The sequence below is a fragment of the Anthonomus grandis genome, chromosome 10 (genome assembly GCF_022605725.1).
Source record: "Anthonomus grandis grandis chromosome 10, icAntGran1.3, whole genome shotgun sequence".
NCBI classification, from domain to species: domain Eukaryota; kingdom Metazoa; phylum Arthropoda; class Insecta; order Coleoptera; family Curculionidae; genus Anthonomus; species Anthonomus grandis.
Genome location: NC_065555.1, coordinates 3,634,500 through 3,646,593, shown reverse-complemented (window position 1 = coordinate 3,646,593; position 12,094 = coordinate 3,634,500). Strand labels below are relative to the sequence as shown.

Here is a 12,094-nt window from a genome sequence, read left to right as displayed (position 1 = left end):
AATATTCCATAAACCGTGAATATCCCAAATATTCGCATATTAGATAACTATAGTCAAAATGTTCTCTTTTTTACATATTTCTATAATAACCATCCAGAAAGATTCTTTAAAAAAAACCTGGAATATTCTCTCAAAAAAACGATATTTGTATGGATATTCTTTAAAATAATATAACCTCACTACTTACCCTTATTAGATCCGTTATTAGACACAGGAGTACTACAAATACTCCTCTGTACGCCACCGTTTTGCAATGATTCGGTAGGACTAAGGACATTATTATTCAAAGACATCACCACATTTCCTGATGGAGTATTCTGCAGAATATCCGGGGAAGACAAAGTACCACTCCCATTATTATTATTCCCGGTTAGCTTAGGTTTGATTAATGTGCCCTCGTTGGTCCAGACGTCTTCGTAGTCGCTTATTTTGTCACCCAAACCGCTCTTGTAATAGAGCATGGTGGGTGAGTCGACGATGTCGCTCTCCTGTAGAAATTGAGCAGAATTAAGAATTTTTCCTTGGCTGTGTGTTAGCAAACATTCAAAACTCTCCAAAAACCCGATTTACCTAAGAACATTCCCTCAACCCATTCTCACCTGATAATGCTTGGACAGCTTCGGCGGTTTCGCCCTCTTACTATGCCTCGCCCCCTTACTAACACTCAGGGGCGACAAAGTATCAGGGGACATGACGCTATCCGAACTAGGGGACAACACCGAATTGGGCGAGGTCAAATTGCTAAGACTCCTATGCTTAACACTCCCTCTGGAAGACACGGTCGAATTATTACACTGACCTTCGGGAGACATTCTTTTAGGATCACATGGGAGCACCTCCACCTAAAACATCCATAAAAAAAAACCTATTCATCAATAAGATAGTTCACCATCATTCTTACCTGCGAAGGTATCATCGACCTTTCATTGTTTGGACTTTGAGCGTTCACACTGAACGTCACGGTGGTGGTAACGGTGAAGTTGTTTTGAGGAGTGGTCGGCTTCGACCATCTGGAAACACACAATTTCCCGCAAAACAATCATCATTAAACAAATGAACGGGCATACCTTGGAGGCGGGGGAGGTGGAGGAACACTCCTCCCCAAACTGTCTCCCTTCAAAGAACTCCTGCTCCTCGTCACCTCAAAGTGGTTCGGGTCGTTCTTGTTGAGCAAATTCAGCGTGTTCGGTCTGGTCGGTTTGGGCGTGGCCGCGTCCACCACCTCGGATTGCTTAAAAGTACTCATAAGGGGATTCAGGTTCAGTACCAAGTCCGTGTCCGGACTGGACGCTTCCGAGGGGGGAGGACTGTAGCTCCAGAACTCTTGTCCTAACAGAGCCAACGAGGACAACTGTTGTCGACTCTTGGACTCCCTGATCGCTTTCGGGAGGGTCAACTGGACCGGTAACTCGTCACAACAACTCGCGTAGTGAGCAATAAGGGCGGCCACGTCCACGAAACGATTCTCGCTCGTTTCGAGCCCTAGACGCCCCTCTGAACTGTGGATCAGGTAGTGTTCAATGTACGGACCTAAAAGGAGGTGAAGTTTATCGAGACTTTGCTACTAATAAAGTGCGGTTTAATGGACCTTTATCTGGCGGTAAACGGACCGAGAGGGCCATGGTGTCCGTTTGGGAGGACTTCCGCACCACGAAGCATCCCTCCTCTTTGCCTTGGAGGAGGTGGAAGGCGCCTGCGCGCTGTATCCCCGGGAGGAACCATATCGGGTGGGACTGTCTCACCCTTTCCATAAGACTAATATCACATGTGGCACCATAGCCTGAAAAAACTGAGAAGAGATGCAGGTATGAACAAAGTGAGGAAATAATAAGAACCAGGGTACTTTCATACAGTAGGAGAAAAACATAGAAGCCAAGGCCAACGAACGCTTACGTGCCATAAGGCATAACACCCGTCACACGTTGCCGATATTGCAACGAAAGAACCACTAAGGCGTACATTTAATTCAACGTTACATAAATTACTAATCCGCAAATTTAAATTTCAAATTGCCGCATATGGGTGAAAAAATTCACATTTAATTAAGACGGACGCGGTTCATATCCGTGGCACACAACACGCCTCCAACGATTGCAAAATCCTGCGCATATCACATGGAGAAGAGGTAAAGGAGAGGGATCAGAAGATGAACAAGAGAAGAACATTCTTACCTTCTTCCTCGCTTCCTTCGCTGCTAGCATCAGATCCTCCGTTGGATGAGATGAGTGATTCTCTGGATATCGACCTGGAGGAGGGTGCCGGTAAGGGAGCGGCGATGATCCTCGCCGGTGGAGGCGAAGGGGATGTTGCACCTATGGGGGAGCTGTGGCGATCGCTGATCTGCAAAAGGTAGGGCTCCAGAAAGGGGTCGTTTCTGGAAAGAAAAAAAACAAAAAGATTAATGGTTGTAAATAACCGGTTTCTTTAGTAGTCATTTTAAAGGTCTTTTAATTCTCTGTTTAATGCCGTTTGTTTCATGAAAATCGGTGGGCGCGTTCTAAAGTTATGGCCGCTTGAAATCGAGGAGTTTTCGCACTCGCACTGTATATTAAACCACTGTCCTATATTTTTAAAATTAAAAGAGGTGATTTTTACTGTTACTAGGAACTATTACGAGGAAAGTGTTCCTTATTCATACGAAAAAGCTTTTTTACATAAAATTCAAAATGGGTCTTGTGACATCCTGGTAAAGGTCCTTCAATTCACTATTCATTAACGTTTATTACATGTAAATCGGTGCATGCGTTCTTAAGTTATGACGTTCTTAAGTTTGAGTTTGAACGTAAATTTCAATGAAATCGGGGAGTTTTCGCACGCCCACTTTATAGTAAACCATTTTTCTATATACTAAAGTGAATTTGACTATTTTTATTAAACTACTATAAGTAAATAGGCGTCATTGTTGTTTATTTCATAAAAATCGGAGCATGCGTTCTTAAGTTATGACCGTTCAAAGGTCAAATTTGACGAGTTCGAGGAGTTTTCGCACACTAACTGTACAATAAACCACTTTTCTATATATTAGTTTAAAAAAAGTAATTTTTACTACACTATTACAAATAAATACTTTATAATTCTTAATTCAAAATAATCATCCATTATTCTTGCCTAAAACCGTTTTTTAATCAATTTTAAGTGGGTAATGTGACACTATGGTAAAAGTCTCTCAATTCTCTATTCATTGCCGTTTATTTCATGAAAATCCGCGCATGCGTTCTTAAGTTATGACCGTTTGAATGTAAATTTCAACGAAATCGGGGAGTTTTCGCACATCCACTTTATGGTAAATGATTTTTCTATATGCTAAAATAAATTCGACTATTTTTATTAAGCTAGTCAAATATATATCAAAATAAATAGAGCATTATTCTTGGCAAAAACAGATTTTTCGTTAATTTTAAAGTGGGTCATGTGACACCTCCTAGTAAAAGTCTTTAAATTCTCTACTAATTGTCGTTTATTTCATAAAAATCAGCTAATGCGTTCTTAAGTTATAACCGTTTAAAGGTCAAATTTGACGAGATCGAGGAGTTTTCGCACCCCCACTTTACAGGAAACTACTGTTCTATACATCAATTTAAAATTGTGCATTGTTTATAACTACTGTAAGAAATACTTCATTATTCTTGTCATAATCAGATTTTTCGTAAGTTTTAAAGGAGGTCATGTGACACCTCCTATTAAAGGTCTTGCAATTCTCTATTCATCGTCTTTTATTTCATAAAAATCGACGCATGCGTTCTTAAGTTGTGACCGTTTGAACGTAAATTTCCACAAAATTGGGGAGTTTTCGCACGCCCACTTTATAGTAAACCATTTTTCTATATGCTAAAGTAAATTTGACTATTTTTATTAAACTACTATAAGTAAATAGAGCTTTATTCTTGGCAAAACCAGATTTTTCGTAAATTTTAAAGTGGGTCGTGTAACACCTCCTATTAAAGGTCTTTCAATTCTCTATTCATTATCGTTTATTTCATGTAAATCGGTGCATGCGTTCTTAAGTTATGACCGTTCAAAGGTCAAATTTGACGAGTTCGAGGAGTTTTCGCACACCTACGGTAGAATAAACCACTTTGCTATCTATTAATTTAAAAAGTCATATTTACTACACTATTACAAATAAATACTTTATTATTCTTAATGCAAAATAATCATCCATTATTCTTGCCTAAAACCGTTTTTTAATCAATTTTGAAGTGGATATTGTGACACTACATGGTAAATGTCTCTCAATTCCCTATTCATTGTCGTTTATTTCATGAAAATCCGCGCATGCGTTCTTAAGTTATGACCGTTTGAACGTAAATTTCCACAAAATTGGGGAGTTTTCGCACGCCCACTTTATAGTAAACCATTTTTCTATATACTAAAGTTAATTTGACTATTTTTATTAAATTACTATAAGTAAATAGAGCATCATTCTTGGCAAAAACAGATTTTTCGTAAATTTTAAAGTGGGTCATGTGACGCCTCCATTTTAAAGTCATTAAATTCTCTATTCATTGTCGTTTATTTCATAAAAATCGGCGCATGCGTTCTTAAGTTATGATCGGTCAAACGTCAAATTTGACCAGTTCGAGGAGTTTTCACACACTAACTGTACAATAAACCACTTTTCTATATATTAGTTTAAAAAAAGTAATTTTTACTACACTATTACAAATAAATACTTTATTATTCTTAATGCAAAATAATCATCCATTATTCTTGCCTAAAACCTTTTTTTAATCAATTTTGAAGTGGATATTGTGACACTACATGGTAAAAGTCTCTCAATTCTCTATTCATTGCCGTTTATTTCATGAAAATCCGCGCATGCGTTCTTCGTTTATGACCGTTTGAACGTAAATTTTAACGAAATCGGGGAGTTTTCGCACGCCCACTTTATAGTAAACCATTTTTCTATATACTAAGGTTAATTTGACTATTTTTATTAAACTACTATAAGTAAATAGAGCATTATTCTTGGCAAAACCAGATTTTGCGTAAATTTTAAAGTGGGTCTTGTGACACCTCCTATTAAAGGTCTTTCAATTCTCTATTCATTGTCGTTTGTTTCATGAAAATAGGCGCATGCGTTCTTAAGTTATGGCCGTTTGAACGTAAATTTCCACAAAATCGGGGAGTTTTCGCACGCCCACTTTATAGTAAACCATTTTTCTATATACTAAAGTTAATTTGACTATTTTTATTAAATTACTATAAGTAAATAGAGCATCATTCTTGGAAAAAAACAAGTTTTTCCTAAATTTTAAAGTGGGTCGTGTGACACCTCCTATTAAAGGTCTTTCATTTCTCTATTCATTGTCGTTTATTTCATGTAAATCGGCGCATGCGTTCTTAAGTTATGACCGTTTGAACGTAAATTTCAACGTAATCGGGGAGTTTTCGCACGCCCACTTTGTAGTAAACCATTTTTCTATATACTAAAGTTAATTTGACTATTTTTATTAGGCTACTATAAGTAAATAGAGCATTATTCTTGGAAAAAAACAAGTTTTTCCTAAATTTTAAAGTGGGTCGTGTGACACCTCCTATTAAAGGTCTTTCAATTCTCTGTTTAATGCCGCTTATTTCATAAAAATCGGCGCATGCGTTCTTAAGTTATGATCATTCAAAGGTAAAATTTTACGAGATTGGAGAGTTTTCGCACACCTACTCTACAATAAACTACTTTTCTATACATTAATTGAAAAAAGGTAATTTTTACTACACTACTACAAATAAATACTTCATTATTCTTGCCTAAAACTGTTTTTTTATCAATTTTAAAGTGGGTCATGTGGCACCTCCTGGTAAAAGTCTTTAAATTCTCTACTAATTGTCGTTTATTTCATAAAAATCAGCGTATGCGTTCTTAAATTATAACCGTTTAAAGAACAAATTTGATGAGGTCGAGGAGTTTTCGCACACAAACTTTACAGTACACCACTGTTCTATTCATCAATTTAAAATTGATCATTTTTTATAACTACTATAAGCAAATACTTCATTATTCTTGTCAAAACCAGATTTTTCGTAAATTCTAAAGTGGGTCATGTGACACCTAGTAAGGATCATTCAATTATCTTCTATTTCATCAAAATCAGCGCATGCGTTCTTCAGTTATGACCCTTTAAAGTCAAACTTCGACATGTTCGGAGAGTTTTCGCGCTCCCCCCGTGTATATTAAACAACTTTTCCGCTTATTAATCGGGTCCGTTACGAGCCAATTTACTTGCGGCGAACGTTGTTATAAAACAGTTTCCCAGATTAGGTGATCAATCTCGCGAGGCTTGTTGAGAAAAGCAATTACAGCAACAAATCGCTGGTAGTTTTTATTCTTCTTCTCTTTTTGTTCTACGCGATTTTAGAGCAAGAGAGAGCGTTATTAATGTGCGGTTATAAGTTTTATTGGGACTAGGGAATATAATACCAATACTAGGAAAAAGGGCCCTCAGAGTAAGTCCCCTAATAGTTATCATAAATTACGATCAATTGTATCATCGAATAAAACCCAAATAGTTTGTTTAATAATTCCTAACCACACTGACAGTTTTCCAACTGTTATAAGTGTACTGTCATACTTGTCAAAGATGCTGTAGAGCCGATGACGTCAGTGGCACTTGTCAAGTAATAGTTTGCCAGTAATTTAACTAGACATGATTATCAGGGTTTACGTTGACGTAACAATTGTACACCATATGCTTCTTCTCGTAGAAGTGTTGCAATTACCTGTCCATGCCAAAAACCATCAAATTAACGATTGCACAAACAAATTAGTTGGCTAAATTGAGCGCAAACAAGCATTTAGATCGTATTGTTCCACGTTAATTACCCAGTTTCGTAACTGCGGTATGTTTATTGTAATTTTTATGGTCCATATGGTATTTATTTCCATTCCCAGGGAGGGGAACATTTGCGGTGCGCATGTCCTCACTATTTAGGGTTTTTTTTCCTAGGGTTGGTAATAAATCAACAAAAAAAAACATTCGAATAAAAGTCCTTTATTGAACCAATTATTATAAGTCGGCGCGACGTTAAAATCCGAGCAGACGCTTCTGATTAAAAGTATCATTCTATTTAAGTATTCAAGGAAGCCTTTTATCCCGTCTATCAAGCGAGAGGAGGCCAGACGTACGGATAGTTTTCCTTGTCGTATTAAAATTCTTCGAACGTTGCAACAGCCAGACTTTGGATCTTTGCCAAAAGTGACATTCCTATAGAGGTTTTTCAGATGTTTATTGCAAGGAAATCGGGTTAGTTTATGCATTTCTTTCTTACATGAATTCGGTGTACAGTTGGCGTGCTTTATAGGCGCCATCTGACGGCACGTCATCGGAATTTCAAACAAATATGGCCGCCGCAACTGTCATGGCGCCGGAGAAGTGACATCGGTAATCTTAAGCCGAAAAAGGTGAGAAACCGCTTCAAATCTATAAAATTAGGCCTCCTTAGACTTTCTAATGCCTTTTAAGTTAGTTTCCTACTATTTATTTATAGTTAAAACGTAAATGTAAAGTGAAATCGAATATAGCTTCTACATGCCATGGCGTCTGGAAAATCACGTTGGTAAATGACTTTTTAGGGTAAAAACGTTACAAATAAGAAGCGAAAGGGGGGTAACACCTTAGAAATGCCCTAAAAGTCCTTTTAGACGCATTTAAGTACGTTTTATGAGAATTTTTTACCGAAATGTGAAGCCAACTCCGAGATTCCTAAAAGTCAAAATGGCCGGCGTTACGTCACTTTATTTTCACGAGAGGGAATTATTGCTATAGTGTTATACTGGTTGTTGTACTCAGGTTGTCCAGAGGGTTAATAAAGGTGTGATTTTCCGCATTTTATGCTGTAAAAAGCTTTTTTTCTACCGTAAAATACCCTTTAAAAATCGGTCGATTTTGACGTTTATCGGCATTAACTGTCTCACTCGGACTCATTGGCTTAACTGTCAAACCCGTTGACAGTGACATTTTTTGCGGTTATGTGCTACTCATTGAAAAAGGTTGACATTTGCATTAAAATTTAAAGTAAAAAAAGAGAAATATGGAAGAATGGGATGCGAGAGCCTTAAAAAAGGTTCCAATTTTCCATATTAATAAGTAGGATGTGATAAAAACCGTTTTTTAGACCATAACACATTGTTTAAAAAGAACTGATTTTGACCTTCAATGTCGACCTCGTCTGTCTCACTCGTACTCATTGGCTTAGTTGTCAAACCCGTTGACGTTGACACCTATCGCCATAAAATTTGACATTTTTTGAGGTTATGTGCTACTCATCTTTGCCTAGGAAAAGATGCTCATTTACATTCAAATTTTGAATAAAGTGAACTAAAATATGGAAAAATGGGATGCGAGAGGATTAATTAAAGATTGAATTTTCCATATGTAAAGGTAGGAAGCGATAAAAAGCATTTTTTACATCATACTACATCGTTTAAAAATAACCAATTTTGATCTTTATTGAGGCATAATTAATTAAATCAGATTCTCGTCTGTCTCACTCGCTATTGGTCAGATTTAAGTAAGTTTGTGGTTAATTTAGTTATAATTAATGAATATATTGTTCTACTACGTCAATTGGGACTTGACCATCATTCAATACATTGAATGTTCCTATTTCAGCTTACCCAATAATAGTACCTTATCTTCGACAATAATTAAGTAAAAAATCAATTTGTATACAAAAATATCTTTAATATGCATAGATATGACATAGATACACATAAATATAACATTCCTAAGGTAAACAAAAATTATGTACTCACTTATATGGTAGTAGACTCAAGTTCTCGTGTACCTACTGTTCGGATCAGATAAGAATGCAGACGTTTCGAATAAATATGCAGATAAGAATTTATTGCCATCAGTAGTTTAGAATTTATTGATATTTTATTCAACGGTATTCGTTAACATGGGATAAGTTTAGAATAATAATGACTTAGACCGCACAAATCAGATAAAAAGCGAACTTATATTATTGATTTATTTATCGGTGTTTATTATGACAAATGACATATGATCTGTCAAGCAGTAGAGCTGGGCGGCGAAGTCCAAATCCACTGTCAATTAATAAACGTCATTAGTAGGGCTGGACAATTAAAAAAAAAACCGCCAAATTCAAATGTGAAAATCCAAACTCTATAAAAGCACAGAAGCCTAATGACGAGTTCTCGTGTTTGCGGTACACATGACCTTTAATGGTAACTTCGGTATACGAATCACGCCGTATTTTAAACACGTAATCCGCTTTACTTAATACCATTAGGGAATTAAGCGGCATGCCAGATAATTAAGAAGAAAGTTTCGCATTTAATGCCGGGGCCGGACGCAGATATCTATCTCGAACGATATTAACAATTTAAGCAACTTCCTCGGTTTTCCTAAAGGGAATTACTGCTACGACAAAGGCTTAGTCAGAACAAATTGGGGTGCGAAATTATTATTATTCGCAGTAGAAATCAAGATGTCACCTGTCATAGTTGTCAACGGAATGTGTCAATAGTAGGGCTGGGCATGTGTAAACTGGCGCGAAACGATCAATAATGAACAAAAACGTCTAAAATATGGATAAAAGCACTGAATCGTGACGATCATATTTCGGTTGGCCGCATATAAAATTTCCCCCTTCAAACTCGAATTGCGTATACACGGTTAATTCAATATGGATCCCCACGTAATGAAGCCCAACGATTTGGTAATTAAATTTGTAAACCGACGTCCGTTTCGCATTTTATTAAATATTTCAGTATTCAAGTTAATTCGCCGAAACAAAATTAATGACGAATATTTCATTGTTCCACATTCGGCCCAATTTAGATTTCGCATTAAATTATTCAGGGCTTAAGTAGGATTAGGTAGAAAACTCCCTTTATATAACATGGGAATTTTCCCCAATTTCCCACTCTCCCATGGGAAATTCAAGTTCTGTTTGAGACTAGTTAAAGATTCAGTAGTGTATTTGATCAAAGCAATTTATCAGTTCGTAGTAAAGCAGTATGTATGACAACCCCGATACACCCTAAACTAATTCTCTTATTGTTCCACAAGTAGCCACTGGACAAATCTATTGAAATTGATGGTTAAAATCTTTGCTTTTCATAAAAGAAGAATGGCTTTAGACAAGCTAAAACATTACATTCAGAAAGTCACAAGAAGCTCGAATGTGGCTGAAGCCAAAATTCAATTCTTTGGTGACAACTATTAAATTTCTTTCTACTCAAAACTGAAGCTTAATTTGAACAAAACGGTATGAGCGCCAGGGCCCTTAAACCGCCGTAAAACGACCCATAACCCCCACTAGGGACATTACTTTTATCGTCACTTAAGCTGCCGTAACACCCGATAAGTTGGCACTTTATGATGTTCGTTTATTGGATTTATATCAAGAATTTAAAAAATTAAGTGATTTTTACGATCGGTTAAGTTAAAGGGGGGCACTTAAGGTTAATTGGCCAAGACGTTTCCCCAAAAAAAGGAATCAGCTAAGAGCCTTTCACGTCAAATTACCCAGTCCATAGTTCAGGGAAGTAAAGATCGGAAATTTCGGGGTTGGGAGGGGCGTTAAGCCCTATTAGCCCTTCGGCTCGTCAATGTGTCTTCTTTAGTTGTTTTATACCTGATTTGATAGTCAAAAGGGGTTTTTACATCGACTAGTGACAGTAATTGAAATGTCATACAGTAAATCAACTGTCAATCAAGCAGTGACAAATGCAGAAAGTTTAGCTTTATTGAGATTCGAATCATATGAATCGTATAAACTTAGTGTTACATCAGTTTGTCTTTGTCTCGCTCATCGTAATATACAAAAATAACATCAAATAATGCTTTAAACGTAAACAAGTCAACAAAGTATTATAATGAAAATAACAAAAGGCTTCATGTTTTTAATATATAAACGTATACAAAAGGGCTGCTAAAAACCACGATACACCCTTCAGGGGTTGAAATGCGAGAGTGTGCTTTTATTCCTAAATGCCAGCGAGCCCTTTGAGGTTTACCTCTATTAGTTTTTTTTTTTGCATTTACATTCGGATCCTGAGGGTTAAATAATGTTAAACGAGCGTTTACTTTCAAACCATCAGATTAAATATTATTCTTCATAGAGCGCCATCTATCATGAATGACTGAATCATCATATATATAACCTCAAAGCTGTCATCTGTCAATAGGCTTAATAAGGCTCTAGGGTGCAGTAATTTGATCAGCTGACAACGACTTATACTAGACTTGTATAGGAGTCCCAAGAGAAGAACACAAATAGGAGAGTAATAATACCTAATAGGTTAAGAGTAATTACAAATTCGAGCGGCGTAATCAGTTTTAATTACGAAACATAACTCGTTGACCGAAGGGGGTTAAAAGCCGAACGCCATTAACCGTTGCATTTATGACAAAATATTATTCCCCCGGTCACATAATGGACGAAGAGATAGAGGAAAACGGGGTGTAACGAACCGGGTTCGCCTAACGGTCGGAAACACGGACGTTTTTCAAATAATAATTAGATCGCCGCATGTGAAACGGCCCTTAATGAAGCTGCGGTCCGGCCAGCGGTTTTCCCGCTTGTTTTGGACCTAAATAATTAAAAAATTTCGGGATATGATGACGTATTACCGCCCAAGCTGACTAGAGTAATTTTTTTTGAATGTCACAGGTCGCCTCACTTTCATTGTCTTAGGAAGAGTGACAAGTGACATTTATTTGTTTGTCATTACTGGAGTCTAAGGACAGTAATTTTGATGTAAGTATGACAACTTTGGTATATGGATGGACTAATTGAAATTAGATCAGGTTTTCTTAGGAAGGGGGTCGGAGAGGCATAGAGACTGTCAAAAGTTTGATTTTTACTTTGTTCTTTTTCCTCTTTTTGTTCAATTTATATATTGACCAATGAGACTAGTTTTGAAGTTATTTGACTCTTAGTGGCAGTAAACTCGTTTTTTGAACTGTCAACTGACTTTGAACCTAAATAACTTGTAAAGTTTCCCTTGTATCTTTTATACCCTTAACAATATTTGAAGAATACAGGTTTCTTAATACAACGCCACTAGTTTCATTAATTTACCTTCAAAACTTTTCAAGATATCTTACTTTTAGTGTCAGTAGGT

At 36.7% G+C, this 12,094-nt stretch overlaps 1 protein-coding gene and 1 long non-coding RNA gene across 6 annotated transcripts in view; both read right to left on the bottom strand.

The window, feature by feature from the left end:
- Window positions 1-12,094, bottom strand: part of LOC126741686 (protein sprint) — a 188,003-nt gene that overhangs the window by 29,729 nt on the left and 146,180 nt on the right. For all 5 annotated transcript variants that reach the window (XM_050448215.1, XM_050448216.1, XM_050448217.1 and 2 more), the window contains 6 exons: window positions 2,172-2,374; window positions 1,589-1,789; window positions 1,068-1,530; window positions 902-1,010; window positions 600-842; window positions 188-488 (listed from right to left, as the gene is read on the bottom strand). In XM_050448215.1, coding sequence (XP_050304172.1) covers window positions 188-488; window positions 600-842; window positions 902-1,010; window positions 1,068-1,530; window positions 1,589-1,789; window positions 2,172-2,374 — 1,520 coding nt within the window. The remainder of the gene's footprint in view (window positions 1-187; window positions 489-599; window positions 843-901; window positions 1,011-1,067; window positions 1,531-1,588; window positions 1,790-2,171; window positions 2,375-12,094) is intronic.
- Window positions 6,775-9,312, bottom strand: LOC126741689 (uncharacterized). Its single transcript, XR_007662287.1, has 3 exons — window positions 8,753-9,312; window positions 7,267-7,418; window positions 6,775-7,202 (listed from the first exon to the last, which is right to left on the bottom strand). It is a non-coding gene; the product is annotated as an uncharacterized LOC126741689 (long non-coding RNA).